This window comes from Cygnus atratus, chromosome 7 (genome assembly GCF_013377495.2).
Source record: "Cygnus atratus isolate AKBS03 ecotype Queensland, Australia chromosome 7, CAtr_DNAZoo_HiC_assembly, whole genome shotgun sequence".
NCBI classification, from domain to species: domain Eukaryota; kingdom Metazoa; phylum Chordata; class Aves; order Anseriformes; family Anatidae; genus Cygnus; species Cygnus atratus.
Window position 1 is genome coordinate 14362895 of NC_066368.1, and position 17214 is coordinate 14380108.

The window sequence follows — 17214 nt, forward strand, 5'->3', positions numbered from 1 at the left end:
AGCCCTTTCCCCATCCTCTACGAGCAGAAGCAACATGAAAGCTGGGTAGTTCCCCTTGTAGGAAAGGAGAACCCCCTCCTCCCACCCATTACCTGCCTGGGACATGCTTGGAAGCAACTCCCTGTCGTGCTGTTGCGCAGGGTCCTCTGTGCCATTAGAAGGATGTTCTGGTGACCCTGGTTTCTCTGCAAGCATCATCAGTGCTTAGGCCTGAGCCAGCACAGCACATGAAATAGGGCGATGAGCTGCTTCCTTACGGCCAGCCACGTGCAACATGACGTGCAGGATGTAGGGCTGCTGTGCAGAGCGCAGGAACTGAAATGCAGCTGCCTTCATTTGCGTGGCATGGAGGGGAACACGGTGACAAGGGTCACTGGCCAGCTCAGGGATAGCAGCGGCACACCTTTTCCACAACTGCGCACAAACTCGGCGCATTGCAAACCTCACTGCAAAGACAGCAGCCTGTGTGTGGGGACAACCCCAGCAGTGCTGCTTGAGCAACTCACCACTTACTGCCTCTACCCTGCACCAGCCATCCCTGTACTTAGACTTCTGCATGTCCTTTCATCCCCAGCTCGTAGAATCGCAGAATGGTTCGGGTTGGAAGGGATCTTAAAGATCATCTAATTCCAACCTCCCTGCCGTGGGCAGGGACGCCTCCCACCAGACCAGGTTGCTCAAAGCCCCATCCAGCCTGGCCTTGAACACTTCCAGGGACGGGGCATCCACAACATCTTCATATTTGAACAGCTCAAAACAAATCCGACTTTTAAGTGAGCCAGTTGTGAGCTCTCGAGATAGCTCCTCTGACGAGCATTGGTTACAAACCACAAAAGCTTCTTAGAGCCCAGGTGGCACGCTCAGTTACACCCTTGCTGCTGTGTAACTCCAGGCCCCATCTGCACAGTCTTCCCAAGACAAATGAGACACTGTTGACTGGCAGAGCTCAGAAAAACCAGCACGCCAGCCCCACTTTTGTTTTCCCCCATTCCTCGATGTCACCTGAGATGGGAGGGGGCATCCTTCAACCCACCAGTGCTGGCACCACCATGGAACTGCAGCCCCGCTCCAGGTTTCAACCAGGAAGAACCTCAAAGCAGCTAGAAGAACGCAGGACCCACCAACATGGGCTGCAGAAAGGGAATGGCAGGCCTGGCAGCAGCGCTGTTGTCACAGGAGGACTCTCCTGCAACAGTGACACCATACACGTGCTCAGCTGTCATGCTCATTCCTACTCTGGGCCTTGCCCAAGTCCCATTGCAATAAATAACCTCTCCTCCCACCCCATATTTACTCTGTTTCCTTCACGGCCTCTCTCTGGGGACTCTGCCAAAGACATTTAATATCTCCATCCCTCACTCCACTCGCGATTTCATTAAAGGACCTGGAACACAGCAGGATCTGAGAAAACACAGACCTTCCCCTGACTCCCAAGTGCTGCCAACTCTCTCTCTAGTCCTCTGTCTTATGCCTAATCACTTACCTAAAGCTCCCCTCACGTGCAGGGCCCAAAGTGCTCCAAGCAATACAACAATAGGATTTAACAGCTCCTGACACAAAGCACCATTTTTTGGCAACAGCTTCATGTTACCTATAGCCCAGAGGTCCCCCCCAGAATCGTTATCTTGGACCAGTAGTCTTTGGGATTTACAGTTTTGCATTGATAGAAGATTATTCCAGCAATGGCATCTTTTTGCAGTAGTAGATCAGTGCTTGGAGCACTTAGATATCAACTCTGCCACTTAGACTCAAGGAGAACACACAGCTACACAGAAGCTGACATGAGCGCCAGCAGAGCTGGATCCCAAACTGTGAGAGGAAGCTGTGCTGGTAAGAGCCTTGTGAGAACGTGATCCTGCAGCAAAGCCAGTTAGTTTGCACCCTGAGCTGCTGTCTGAGGGCTGCCTTCAAGCAGGTGAGGAGCTGGTTGGTTCCACTCCCTCCCAGCTCAGACAGGGGCTCCAGCAAACATCCTCTTCCAATTACCGGATCACAAGAGAAGCACAGCCTCTTGACACTGGAAATTGCCAATCAAGTCCTAACAAAGCACTCTGCTGGCTGCTTTGCTCTAAAAGCGCTCCCACCTTGTGATACAAAACCTCTCCTTTACCTAACCAGTATAGCCAGACTCACAGCCAAATAGAGTTCACGCACCTCCTTTCCCAAGGACGACCAGATTTCAGACAAAGCTGCATTCATCCACAGCATATTCATCCACAGACATCCGCAATCATTCAGGCAGCAGACAGCATGCTGAAAGCTATGGTTGCTGCGAGCCCCAGCTCTGGTCAGGCTCAGAAGGCTGTCGCAAAAAGGAGTAGAGCCCACTTTGATGTTCCTGAAGGATCCCAGTAAGCCACATCAAGGCCTTGGCATTTCCACTAGCCCCGTTTGCTGCTCCAGTGTGCAGCCAAGTGAATTGCAGATCTTGCTTTTGTTCCTTGACACAATAAGTGACATGATATCCAAAATCCCAGCAACCACCTTCGGCACAGCAGTGTCACAGGGTCTAGCCAGAGAGATTCGTTAGACCCGCAGACTGTCTGAAAACTGGCCCAGCCTGCTCTGCCAAGCCAGGCCTCTGAGATCAGTGGGTAACATCACAGCCCCTTTGGAAGGTGAAACAAAACACAGAGTCTCTTCTGTTTCCCTTCAGAGTTTTATTTATCAAAATGCAACTGTTTCAGCCCTGCCAAGTGCACAGTCTGACCTGACGGCCAGCTTGGGGAGGCATACACTGAAAACAGGGCTGGCTCTGACTTTTAGCTCAATTCTTTCTCTTGGCTGCAAAGGACAACACAAGCAGCTGTCAGGAGAGTAAGTGCAGGTGAAAAGGAGGTCCTGCTCCAGGCACCTTTCCCTTCCGCCAATTCAGTGCACCCCACACACAGCCTGGACTTGCTTCACATGGCTCAGAGTTCGGCTGATCTCAACCTGACCAGTACACAAGCTGACAGGGCATCCTGGCTCAACCTGCCCCTCAAATGTATTCGCAGGAGAGAAAAACAAAAAAAAAAAAAAAAAGAAAAAAGAACAAAAAAGAACAGATAATACTATAAGCCCTGACTGGCACAAAAGAAAAATGGTGAAGGACAGTCAGCCTTTATTTCCATTAACGGGCAGGAGAGGCTGAGAATGTCTGGCCCTTTGTGCACTCTTCAACATAGCTTTCCTGGCAGGCAAAACATCTCTTCAGAAGCCTTGGGGGCCACTCTCACCTTTCCTGCCCTACTTTTCCCTGAGCCAAGTGTCAACTCTGCTGAGTTGGGGCAACCAGAAGCAGTTGTGGTGCCCTTCACAGGGCCGTGAAGTCAAGGACGTGCAAGGCTGATGCCAGGGCAGCGTACAGATGGGTGGTACTGAAACGGAGGCAGTACACTGGGCTGCTGGTGGGTGAAGACAGGTGAAAGCTCTGCAAGAAAGAGAGGAGAATCAACCTTTCAAAGAAGAGGTCGACCCAGAGACCCCCACAGGCTTTACAGGCTGCAGCAAATCAGGCTTAAAGGTTAGGTTCCCTGTGGTAGACTCGTCCCAAAGCCTCTGTCTCTTCTCCCGAAGAGACACGGGCACCTGGCTGCCAGAGAACAACCTAGAAGCCCTGCTGCTTCCCGGCCTCTGTCCAGCCCTCACCTGCAGGCACCGAGTCTGCCGCTTATCCCAGAGGCGCACCACGCCGTAGTAGGAAGAGCCGCTGGCAATCATGTGGTTCCCGTCGCTCCTTATGCAGTACAGGGCGCTGTCATGGGGCTCTTCCCACTCCCGGACGCACTTCCTGCAAGGGTAACACAAACCAGAGAGGGGCTGAGCCTCCTCCACCCAGTGCCTGGACGGGAGCTGAGGCCCAACCTGCCTGAAGGAGCTGACCAAGCTGCAGGTGAGTCCCCAGACACTGCACAGGAACAGCCTGGGAACCTCACTCGGGCTGCAGATGCCAGCAGGGTAGGCTCACCTGGTGCTGGTCCGTATGTCCCAGTAGCGGATGTAGGTGTCATACCCACACGAAAGGAGAAGGGAGGGCGTTTCATAGAAGACATCAAGGACTCCAGCTCCACGGTGAAAGTCAGTCCCTAAACAAGTCAAAAGCTGACCGCTGCAATGAAACACAACAGAAGAGTCATTTAGAGCAGAGAGCCCTTCCAGTCCCTCAGGCCAGAGCAGAGATGTTGTCACAGAAGCCTCCTAGATCCCATTTCCGTGATTTAACAGAATGCAAGAGGCTGCACAGCCTTGCTCTCCCTCCCCCAGCTTCTGCTACTGGTTGGGCTACTGTAAAGGATAGTGACTAGCAGGAGTCACAGCTGTAAGGCAAGAACAGGAACACACACAGCTGACCCCTGGCTGAAGGGGATCATCTTCCTTGGGAAAAGTAACCAATATGCTCAGCGATGAGGCTCCGTTTCCATAGGAAGCAATTCTCAACTTAGTCAAACTCCAGGTAAACTACAACAGCCATTTACCTGGTCAACCCCATCCCATCCTCTGTCCACCGGGGTATTTCCCAGTGTTTTTGACGCATGGCTCAGATCCACAGGCACATCAGACTTCCCTGCCTTAGGCAGCTGTGGCTGCTCTTCCCACCCCCCTTCAGTCACTCTGCACGCTGCAAACACCTTATCTGGGGTTGAACATCTCTGGAGATGACTTCCCAGAGGCTCGTCTCCCCACTGCCCTTTTACATTCCTTGCTTGTTGCAAAAGAGCAAAAGCAAGATCTCCATGAAGCTCAAAGCCAGATGTTTTGTGGCCGTATCACTCAGCTGCTTCTTCCTGTGCAGAACCAGCAGCTGGATGGTGCTGGTGAGGGACCACTCCAAAAGGGCCCTCCCTGTGAGGCTGGGAGGAGAAGTTTGGGTCCCCTTCCTTGGCCCTATGAATTTGCACCTTGCCACACACAGCCTGTCCCCTGTAACACTCCAACTGCCCCAGCAGACAATCTGCCCAGCTGCTTGAGATGGCCACCTATTGCAAACCCTCCTTTTCTTCCTCCTCCTCACACCCTTTAAATCAAAACCGCTGGGCACAATGAACCTCGAAGCACCTGCTTTTGAAACCCTGCCGCACGGCCACCCTCTCCAACAGGCTCTTGGTTCTCCGGACAATGAAGCGGTCCTGAAAGCCGACAGCATGGACCCCGTGGTGGGGTCACTCCCAGCATCTCCCCCCATTATTTTGTTACTTTCTGCTCCTTGATCCAGCATCACACAGTTCTGAGGCACATCGCCAAATGCCTTAATTCTGTCTGTAATCTGGGCTAAAGCCCTCGTCGGGGGATAAAGACCACACAAAAGGAGAAATAGAGTCCCAGGAGATGTTAAAACAAGTAAACACCTTTGTGTCAGGAGAGAGAAATCGCTGATAAAGCAGATTAGCGCCTCGAGCCCTGGTGTCCCCAGATCAGAAGGCGAGCCCTGGCCGATCTTTGCAGCCAGCACGCTTCTATGATCACAGAGCTGGCGGCATGCTGGGGCCAGCCTGTTTCCCCACAGTCACTCTCCAAAGAGCAGATTATGTAGAATAACAATTTCTTTGTGGCTGTGTAATTCCCTCCGTGACCGTGGCTGTGGGCAGCTACATTGGCCCTTGATGCCAGGGCCCTAGCAACCATTTAGAGAGGCCAACCAGCCCTAGCAATGGCCCCCCCGTGCAAACCTCTCGGACAAGCTTTAACATCAAGTGCATGAATTAATCCCCCCCAACACGAATCCAGGGGTGCTGGCTTATTGGACTTTGTCTTTCTCCAGGCAAGGGATCGAGGGGATTCCAGGCTTCAGCCCTTTGCAACCTTCTCACAACGCGTTAACCCTTGGAGGGTCACTCGCGGCCCAACGTAGCTGCACCTGTACGTACGTCGGGAGCTTGAAGCGTCTGCGGTCCGAGCGCTGGGAGTGAGAGCTGTGGGCTTTGGCTGAGGGAGAGAGGTCTTCAAACATCACCACAGTGTGGCAGGGCTTGGCATCTCTGAGCTCTGGCACTGCCCTGCTCCTCCAAACGCACCGACCCACTCCATCTGCTGCAACGCCAGCAGAACAGACAGACAGACACAGCCCTTCTCAAGACCTCCACACGACCTTCTTGATCCTATGAGTTGGATGTGTGGCCAAGAGTCCAAAGACATACAACGGAGGTATGAGGCAGAGTCAGCTGCTCTCCCAAACAAGAGTCCGTGGCCTACCTGAAGAAACCAGGAGGATGGGCAGCGTGAGGGCCACACAGCCCAGCAGCACGGCTGGTGAACAACCCCTGCTATCTGGCTGAAGCCTGGTTGTGTTATTTCCACTCCATCGTTTTCCCTGCTAACGTAACTTCAATATGCAAAGGACTAAGTGTGCTCAGAGGGAGGGGCACCATGCTAAGGAAAGGTAGCAGGATGCTGAAGCACACCCAGGGATATTTAACCTGCTGGGGCCAGCTCTCTTCCTCTCATGCACCTGAAATGGGTCTCCTCACAATCTCCCACTTCTGGCAAGCTCCCGTAACATCCAAAGCAAGCCTGGCCACACAGAAGCTTGTCTTCCACCTCCCAGACCAGGCTTCAGGTTGCAGTGCTGCGAGATGGCAGCAATTTTTATTGGCACGCTGGAGGCCTCCAAGTGAAAAATTTCAGCATCAAAGAACCCCAGAGACAAGAGAAACCAGAGAGCCTGAATTCCTGCTTTCAGAAATTTCTGTGCAGCGCTGACCACCACCCAGGTGCCTTGCTCCCCATGTTTCACACCTCATCACAGTGGTACCCGAGCATCCCAGCAATCAGTCACAACTGTTTTCCTCCCTCCGCTTCTCTTTCCAGACTAGGCAACAGAAAAGAAAGAAAAAAAAAAAAAACACACCAAGATTAACTTTTCTTAGGGGGCAGAAAAGGAGCACAGATACTTGCAAGCCACTTCAGCAAAGCAAACCTCGTTTTGCTGGTTTGTTAATCAGTTCGATTCTCCTGCCCCAAGAACAGGTCAGCCAAGACAGCTTTCAGCTGGGAGGCCCAGCACCTGCGTACAGCAGCGGTCCTTCAGCAGTTTACAGGAACAACACATTAGTTGCTACAGCAAAGAACTTATAACCTGACACCAGGGGAAAATCACACTGTGCTGCACACCGGGCACGTACACCAGAAGACCTAAGAGCTTTGGCACGGGTGCACTTAAATTGATAAAGATACTGAACGTGATTAACATTTCCCTCATTTTTCAGCAGATTAAGGCGTCTCTGGGCCAGCAGTTCCAGGAAACAGGCCACCATGCTGAGCTAGTTCCACATCCTCCTAGCACATGCAGCCATGCTGAGCCTATGGAAGGAAATGCTCTGCAACCACAAGCCTACCAGCCCAGGGGTCACAAGTTAGTGTCCATAAATTCTCCATTATCGCATCTGCTCCTTGCCCTCAAAGCCCAGTCCACAACAGCTTCTACTTCCTAAGGAGCAAAACCCACAGTTAATCCTTGAAAAGCCAAAAAGGATCAAGATAACTCATAAAGGAGCCAAAAAAAACCAACAGTAGATTCACTGGCACATCACTGATAGTTCTCTGACAACTTACACGAGCAGAAGACAACTACTCAAAGAGGCATAGAAAAGATCACCAAACGTCATGAAGTTGAAGCCACCTACAGCCTCCCAGGCCACAATGATCATTTGTGTGACTGTAAAACCTCAGGATTTCCCTGAGACCCTGCTGATAGCTGGAACCCTGAAGTCTGTACCTCCACCCCTGCACCCTGCCCAATTGCTGCAGGTCTTGGCCAGCTCTGATGGACACAAACTACGATCCAAAAGCTGGGTTGAAGCAATAAACGCTTTTCTCCCCACCCTCAATTTTTGGCGACCCTGATTCACTAGCACTGATATTGACAAATATGCAGCAAACAAATTTAGCATTAAGTGCCTTCTAGGAAACTGTTGAATTCAGAACATCTGCTGGAAACAGAGATGCCTGAATTTGAGGAGATACTCATTTTCTCTGGAAACCTCATCTGTGAGCTGTGATCATCCATCAAAGAAGAGAAGCTGTTGTGCATAAGCAGGCAACGATTCAGAAACAAAGCAATGCTCTAAACTCATATTTTAGCCCCAGTAACTACTTCCAACAAGCCAGCTGGGAAATATTTACTGGGGAAAAAAATACCAAGAAATATTTACTGAAAAGAGCACTGTTCAGTTCAAAACAGTGGGATATTTGAACTGAGCACCAAACAGAGAAAGGAAATAAAACCCATTTAAAGACAATTATCTGGAGGTGCAGCATTTGTGTAACTCCTGTCATCCAACTTGGAGAGAGCACCAAAACCAAAGGGAAGAGCTCAGCTGTTGTCTCTTCCAGGTGCTTTACAGCTGGGGCTGAGGCACCCAGGGGATGCAGCAGCTTATGCTAAGGGAAGGACTTGGTCAAACAACATTTATAATGCACATAGGGAGAAGGAAAAGACGCTTTTGCTCCTTGGCAAAGCGATTCTTCACATAGTTATCCTAACCCAAGGTTACTCCCGTGCTTAGCCAAGGTTACTAAATCCTGCAGGGAGGTGTGAATTGGGGAATTTTGGGGGCGCAGCTCCATGTGAAATTGTTCTGAGACGCCATTATAAGTGATTTTCAGGAGAAAAGCCTCTCTCAAGCTTCCCCAGTGCAGCTGAAGGGCCTTGAGGCAGTAGGGGGGAATGACACCAACGACGGTATGAGATTGTGTCGGGGGAAAGAGACAGAAGCGGGAGTTTTGCCTTCTTTTCTTCTGCTTTCTCTGAATTGGCCCACACACGCTTTAAATGGTCCGATAAAAAGATACAATTTCTTTACCTTTCCAGCTCTGAGACCCTGTGAGTTTTTGTTGTTCGGGTTCCCGTAAGGTTAAGTTCAGAGGATAAACTGACACGCTGGGCTATGGGAAAAAGGCAGTTTCTTCAAATAAAGCCACAACGGTGCAAAAGAGACCCTGCTGGGGCTTTTATTTGGGAAAACAAACAGAAATGGCACCAAGCCCTTCTGCTTTACGAACCAATTTAACTATAAAACCAATGTTCTCCCTCTCGGGGGTGAGGAGGGGAGAGAGACAGGACATGACAATAGTCCAAAACCTTGGAGAGAAAAAAAAAAAAAAAGATAGGACAAAAAAGGTTGTCTGTCCCCTTTTCTTTCTTGTCCATGGCTCCTTTTCTTAGCACACGTGCGTTCTTGTAAAAACGATTAGATTGCAATTTGTATAACATGGTGACCCCCAAATTCAGACATTTAACCCCTTTTCTCTGCAAAGAATGTCAAGAATGTCTTCTCTGTCTTTCTTTCCAACAGGAGGAGTAGAGGGGAATTCTCTCAAACTGTGATTTCTTGGGGGAAGAGAAAAAGAAGGAGGCAAGGAAAAGAAGCAGGGAATTCTCAACGCCTCTCGCCTTTCGCCCCACTTGTGTGGGAAAGGCGGCTGTATTGCTCCCTTTCTGGACAGAGCTCTGCAGGTCTCCTTTAGTGGGGAGACAAAAAAATGGAGAGTCCAAATCAAAACAAAGCCATCTGTTTAAATGAGCTACCGCTAGCCAGTGGCAGAGGGGGTTCCTCATTCACTCCTTCCCATTCTTCTCTCTTGCCTCTGTTGATTCTCTCTCAACCCAGGGAAAAATAAAGATTGCTTTTGCTTTGCCTCAGAGGGATGAAACTGATTGATGCGTTTGGAGTGTCCAGCCCCCACCCACGCTCTCCAATTGTTTGGGGCCTTGTAAAGTTGTCATAAATACGCCTGAACAGGAGTGCAAAGGCCACAGCATGCCCTGGACATGCACACATCCAAAGGGCAGGAGCTGGCCTCATGCTCAACCACAGCGTGAGAGGGCCAAGACCGCAATGGGTATGAAAAGATCAAGGATAAACACCTGTATGTTCTTCCTCTTATGATGGTCTTACTTTTAGGGTAAGATGCACCAGAGCCCTTTTAACAAAAGGAAGGCAGACGTCCAGCTTATGTAATGGAGGGTCAAGAAAGATGATGTTAAAAAATAAATAAATAAATGAGTAAAGAACCACAAGGCCCCAAACTGTTTTGAGAAGGCATGCATACCACGAGAAATAAGTTGCGCAGTAAGACCGAAGCCATCCATTATAAACAAAAGAGACGGAGCTCTGAACACTACAAAACTGCTAAGGGGAGCAGTCATCCAGGAGAGAGCCACTTAAGAGGCTCCCTGCAGCAGCCAGCCTCCTCCAGCACTGGCTCAAGTAGTTGGCCGGAGACCCGGCGTCCTGCTGCCAACAACACCCAAGATCTCAGAGCAAGGGAATCAAATCCTACGGTCCTGAGCCGCAGAACTGGGGCAGGAATCTCCTTCCAGCCTTGTCAAGGGATTAATTCATGCCTGAAAGCAGGAGACCTGTTTACCTCTAGTCTTGCTCCTCAAGTCATAAGTGGGACCGGCAGCCCAGTGAAGAAGGATCTGCTTTTACTTTGCCTAGATCTACATCCGGACTCTTCATCCTGCCTACCTTACTGCAGAGGGAGTGGATCCCAAGAACCAAATTAGAAATCCAAAGACAGTCATTGCGTCAAACTGATTTAATATGAACAGACCACAAAAGGGTTTGCCTGAAGACTAATTCCCCTACGACAGACTTCAGTCTGTCACCTCACCAATCTTTTTCCCTTGAATTTTAGGGAGAAGGCACGGCATTTATGTTCTCAATTAAACAAAGGACATATAAATGGAAAAATTCAGAACCGATGCTTCAAAAAGAGTATACAAAGCTGTCCGTGGAGGGGATGGGGAAACAGCACAAGAAAAGAGAACGAGCAGCCTTCTGAGGAAGGGCAGTTACCTGTGGATCGTCCCACTGCAGTGAGCGGAGGCAGTAGAGGGCTCACATTTGTTTTCACTTATCTGAGGCAAAAACAGCCCAGAAAGCTGTTTAGCTCACTGTTGGACAAGTTTTAAATCAGTTACTGTGATTTAAAGACTCTGTTCAGTCAGAACAGAAATTCTGAGAAAGAAATCCAAGCCTAAAAGGAGTGCGTTGCCTTTTTCCCCACAAAATCTACTGAGATTTCTTGGCAAGAAAGATTATTCACGTGACAAATCCATAGAAAAACAAGGCAGGAGAGGGGATTCTTCATCTAGAGCATGGTATTATGAGTCCTCTGCCCCCCAAATCCTGTGAAACTATTAGTGCTAGGATAATATTTTCTATCACTCATCTCTCCTGTTCCCACTCAGATAACCACCCACTACTCTGTGACTTGATAAACCCAGTTTAAATGCCTGGATGAAGCAGACTCCCCGCCCTTCTTGGAGATGGTTACCTTTCCTTTCAATTTAGGAACTTCAGTTCTGAATCTGTTTGCTTCCCTTCACCCAAACATGCCTTTGTCATTAAATTAAAGGGTCTCAAACTTGTTGAAATCTCAGAGTTCAAAGTGGTGGACAGAACCTTCTGTAGAACTTGCTTTAGAGCACAGCACTAAGAAATCTACTTGTGCATCTTAGGCAGTATCTATGTAAAAAGCTTCCATCAAAATATTTAGCAAGCTTTATAACCAAGAGCTACACCTGCAGATTCTCATTTCATTATCTACTTCCACACACAGAAAATCTGAGTATGGCAAGACACAAAACCAAGAAGGACTGGATTTAATCAGGAAAGGATCAGCAGTGATCATCTTCTACCACTAGCTCCCGCATGGCTTACAAACCTCATCCAGCAGTCAGGAGAAGAAGTCATCCCTTAAAACTACTAAGTACACAGTCAAGCCCGGACCAAAATCTGCTTTGGGTCCATGGCTGCAGGACTTAGCACTGATGGTGCACAGGACACAACCAGGGCACTCGATGCTACATAGCACACAGCTGTCAGATTACACTTGCTGCTTAAGAATGGCACAGGGAGCAAGCAGAAGCTTTAAAGCTCTCTCTCCTTGTTGACAACTGCGCTCAAGTTCCTTCACTCAATAGGTTTAAAGAGCCACCAAAGTGGATGCAGATGAACATAGCGATTTGAGAGACAGCAACTAATTCTTGCCCACCCTACTTCACAGACAGACAGACACAACCTACCGAGGGTCCCATGGAAACACATACCAGAGATCAAGCAGCAGCAAGTTAACAACCTTCAGACAGCTGCTTACGCTGGTAGTGCTTATGCTGTCTCTTAGAAAGACCCCGATGCAATAGCACTAGAGGCAAATATGGATTACTAACCTGCTCAGCAGCTGCCCGGCTGCCCTGAATGACACCTCCCCACCCCTCTGCTGAGGGCACCAGCCACACACCTGAATCTCCCTTCTCTTCCACTCCCAAGCCACTTTCATGAATCCTCTGCCTCCCACCTCTCCAAAACCTGCAGACATCAAAGGCACCTGCCTTGAACACCTGAAGAGCAGGGGGGGTCTGGCGGTCAAGAAATGCAACTCTGTATCTTCCCCTTCCACGCACTCTTATTTTTTTTTCCTCCCCATCCCTTTGAAAAAGGTGGCAGAGATAAATGGAGAACAAAGAAACAAGAAAAAGCCCCAGCTTTGGCCCACACCCTGCCTATTACTTAAGGGGGAAGGAACTCTTCCGAAAGAGGAGGAAAAAAATGTGCTCAGACACAATGGCTCAAAAGGCCAGGCAGCAAACCGGGCCACTTTGTACTGCTAACAAGGGAAACCTAATTACAGGAAGAGGGCAAAGAGGGACAGATAAAAGGGATACAAAATTTCAACATCTGTTGCCATAAAGGGATAAGAAGTGGGGAAACGCAAAGTGTCAGTTTGGTGTCAGTGAGGGCGTAAAGCCACTTTCAAAGGGCTCGGGAGAGGGAGAAAAACTGGACGAGAAATTAGAGGGTTCTTAAAAAAAAAAACAAAAAACACACTCTGCCAAAAATGCTTTCAAAAGGGGGGAGGAGATGGACAAAGAGTGGATATTTAAGAGGTAGAGGATCTGGGGTGGCTTGGAGGGCACAACTAACTTTGGCTCAGTTTACACAAGGGCTCTCGTGCCTGTCCCGTTGTGTCACAGGGAAGGACAATGTAGGACTTGTGCACTCCAAGTGTTTACAGCTCGAGGGCTACCACAGCAGATCACTGGTCCACTTCAAGCATCAGGCTTGGCAGAACAGCTCTAAGAGCCACTTCAGAGCAAGATCCAGAGTATCCCACCTTGAGGAGAAGCATCTCTGACAGGGGTGTTTGGCTCCTAAAGACACGCAGAGCACCACGGTAGGCTGGGGGGCAGTGGTACTCTGCAGGCAAGGGACAAATGCTGGTTTTGGAGCTGTTTCCAGAGGTGTCACTCTCCTCTCCCAGGCAGTTAGGGGTCAGACTCCCAAATGAGACATGAGGTGGAAGAGAATGAGGAACAGGATCTGAAGAAAGTTTCCTTCTCTCTTGCTTGCCATTAACGGACTGTTTTGCTAAGCCACACACTAACGCTACCAGACAAGACAGGAAGGTCCGAGCAGAGAAAGACAGGTGCACAAGGAATAGAGGAACATGACCAGCAAGAGGGGCAGCTGCCATCATATCCCTCACTCCTACAGAGAGCCAAGGGATCTTGCAAGAGGCCAAGGAGTCAGCACGACCTGAGACTTGATGCAAGGACACAGGTGGCCCATACTGCTGATCTTTCTCCTTTCCTGTGCAAACCTTTAATCATCTAAGTTAATCACAGCCCCCTCAAAAACACACACCTTAATCCTGAGTAGCAGTAAGCACGCAGCATCTTCCCCCACAACTAAAGGCAATCAGATGGCACAATGTAGCATCTGTGGGATATATCCTCCAGAGGTGCAGCTAGTCAGCTTCAAAAGAAAAAAGAAGAAAAAAAAGTTCTCCTTCATTACAGGAGAAAGAGCCAGGTGTAGCAGCAGCTGGAATTTCAGCCATCAGAGACGGTGTCTTGGCATTACGCAGTCATTCCCCTGCTTTCGACTCCCTTTGACAATTGCTTGTTGCTGCCTGTTCCAGCTTTGATCCAACACCATCATGAGCAGAGTCAGAAATGAAAGACAGTTGTGGGGGTGGGATGCAGCAAGAGGCATTTCCTTTCCCCACTAAAAATCTCCTTGCCTCCCAACCCAACCAGCCTTTCTCAAAGCCCAGGACATGTTTCCAGGTGAAGACATTATCCCTTTTCTCTCAGAGGGATGAGAATGGCTGCCCCAGGGTCAGGGAACAGAGAAGGTCATAAATACGAAAACACACCATGACCAACAGCTACAAGCACCAAGCAAGGACTTATCTGGCCTGGAACTAAGAAGATCAGTACACAAAAGGTTATTTAAGCTTTAAATCCTTTTGTAGCATGTTCCAGCTCTCAGCTGCTGGGGAAAAGACCACCTACCCAAGGGAAGAGAATGCCACAGAAATTGCTGCAGTGTTACACACCCCTCCATGTACCAGCTAACTAAACTAACTCTGGGGTCTTAGCACCAAATACCAAAGTGGTGCTAAGGATCCTATAGTTTCATGGAATGTCTTAAGCATCACTCTCCCCTGCACCATTTTTTTTTGACAGAAGTTGCCTGGATTCTGCTCTTAGGGATACATTCTTGCCACGTTCAGTCTCTGCGGGTCAGATTCTGGCTCTTCGTGACCACAAGGAAGGGGCAAGCACCTCACTGGGAGGGCCTGGATAGAGCCTGGATGCATCTGCATGATGTTATCAAGACACAATAGGCATAGGAAGAGTTTTTCAGTCCTGTATAGCTCCAAGATTTTGAGTTTCTATGTCATGCTCCCAATGCCAGAGTCTCAGCAGGGAGACAATATGCACAAGCCCCAAAGGAAGAAATCAGCATTTCCCTCCAAGATTGCTTCTAGCGACCACCTAAGGCTTTGAAAAAGTGTCTAAAGCTTTGCTGGGAAGAAGAACCATTTATGGAGAAGCCGAGACCTGCAAGGACAGCTCCGTACTCCTTCACTATGAACGATCACATCAGGCTTCACATGCTAGCTTCCCAGCAGTACTCCTTACCCAGCCTCCTGCCCTGCACGTGCTGACAAGACTCCCGGCTCGTGCGCAGGTCCCCAGAGAGGAAAAGCCCCAGTGGCATGGTGCATTCCAGCTGTGACAGGTGAAGAAGGAAGAATAAGTTTGACACTCCAGCCATCGCAACAGAGGCCCAGTAGCCTAGATTGCCTTGGCTTTTTTATTTGCCTGTCACTCAGGCTTTGACATTATTGAAAGATCAAACTCCGTTGTGCCTGTTCATTACCTTAATCCTATTTTCTACACAGCTTTATTATCTCTTCAGGCTTCCTTGGGAGAGGCTGTGGGGCAGGGGGAGAGGGTTGCCTGTCTCCTCAGTTCTGTCAGATGCCTCTATTGAAGAATCGCCAGGGACTTGACGGGCAGGGGTATCACAGCACAGCCTGTATCCTTCTGGGGTACTCCAGGCACCACTGGACTAGGTCACCAGAAACATTCGTCAAAGCTGAATGCACTGGGACTGTCTTTCCCACTCTAGTTTGTCCTTTGCAGGATGCACCTTTTGCCAACCCTTTACTTTTATTACTTCAGAGAAAAAGAAACAAACTGCTTTATATTTCTAGTTGATGTAGTAGACTCAGACAACCTAAACTATGTAAACTATAGATTAGAAGACAACTGGCCCCAGACCAGCCCTGCATCCCCACCAATCTTCCTGTACCTCCTTTCCCCAAATACAGCCCTGCTGACACCTCTTGGGCCCCTTCTGTCATTGTCCCCCACACCCCTCCCCTCCCAGACCTCACCAGCTCTCCTTAATCCTGACAGCACTCCCTTGATAATCTATCTGTGCTGTGCCACTCCTACCCAGAGCATACCAGTCCTGGAAAGTTGAGCTGCCGTTCAATAATCCTGCCAAATATTTGCTATCTGTCCATCATTACACAAAGACCCGCAGGCTAAGAGTTTCAAATTTGTCAGCAGTTGAGTTTCGCATCAGGATTTGAGCCCGACATTTCCCTGGTTGTTAAGGTCAGCACCTTTACCAAACAGGAACTTCTCAGTGGCCCCAAAGCAGAGGCCACAGCAATTAACCTCCAATCCTTATTAAGACAGGGAGAAGACAACATGCCTAAGTCACTTCAGCAGATAACCTGTTGCCACCCCTCACCTCCCTGAGCTACCAGAAACACCAGCCAGGAAAAGACGACTGTAGTTACTGCATTCCCATCTGACTTCTCAGCACCATGGACAAGTTTGCAAATGGAAGGATGCCGGTCACGTTCCTCTTCACTCTAGCTCAGGTTAAAGCATCAGCTGAGACAGATGCAAAGGAAGTTGTAATGGGTGTGTTCTGACTGTACATGGGTAGTGAGAAGAAACCAGATACAACAGAAGCATCTTCATCGGGCATCAAGGATGGCTGTGCCGTAAACTGGGAGAGAAAAGTGGAGCTGCTCCCTGCTGAACCAGAACCAGCCCACCACACACCTTTCCACACCAGCTTGGTTTTCATTCCCCTAACATCTCATGCTTAAACGTCTCTTGCCTTTACAGATGAAAAGAACGATCCTGTGGCATCTCCAACATTGCATTCCTCATTGATACTTACCTCTCCCTAGCCAAGTCCCTCCCCGTAACCTGGAAGCTCACTCACCTCTCAAAGTCCCAGATTCTCAGAGGCGAGGTGTGTCCACAGCAGGCTGTCCCTGTCACAAATGAGCTGTTCAAAAACAAAACAAACAAAAACACTTACTAATCCTCCTGTTCTGAGGAAAGAGCGTGAGCAAGACAGAGAAACACGGGCTACAGGGCAGGCTTTGAATTCTGGTTCAAGACTATTTCAGTACGTTCCACCACATTTCACAAGGGCAGGCAGCAGCAGAGGGAGAGATGCTCCAGAGCGCTCTCGGTAGCTGGACTGAGCTTCCCAGATGCAGCAGGTCACAGCTGCCGAGAACTGGCATGACAAAGATGTATTTGCATGCGTGGATGGAAAGCCTAAAAGACGAACAGCTGTAAATTGCAGTGATGTTTTCTAAATTTCACTGTACACAGGACATTTCATATACTGTCAGTGCTGTCAGCTGCAGAAACACCCCATGGAAAATTCCCCATTACTTTTCAATTCATGTCATGTCACATACAACTTTCCGGCACGGTCATGAATTGGCTGCAGCATCACTGGCCCAGCGAATCACAGAATGGAGGTCTCCCATCCAACCTGCTCAAAGTAAGGCCAGTTTCAAAGCTGGATCAGGATGCCTTCTCTTTGCTTAACCACCGGAGGCAGCAATATTTGTGTCAGTTCACACTTTCCAGCAAGGCCAGTTCCAAAGAAC

At 49.3% G+C, this 17214-nt stretch overlaps 1 protein-coding gene across 2 annotated transcripts in view; it reads right to left on the reverse strand.

Moving 5' to 3' along the window:
• Positions 1-2640: 2640 nt before the first annotated feature.
• The window catches only part of FBXW4 (F-box and WD repeat domain containing 4), a 59639-nt gene continuing 45065 nt past the window's right edge, over positions 2641-17214 (reverse strand). The window contains exons 6-9 of one of the 2 annotated variants that reach the window (XM_035547711.2): positions 16530-16595; positions 3950-4090; positions 3631-3772; positions 2641-3412 (exon numbers count right to left, since the gene is read on the reverse strand). In XM_035547711.2, coding sequence (XP_035403604.1) covers positions 3296-3412; positions 3631-3772; positions 3950-4090; positions 16530-16595 — 466 coding nt within the window. In that variant the 3' untranslated portion in view covers positions 2641-3295. The remainder of the gene's footprint in view (positions 3413-3630; positions 3773-3949; positions 4091-16529; positions 16596-17214) is intronic. The other variant, XM_035547712.2, reaches the window with a different exon arrangement.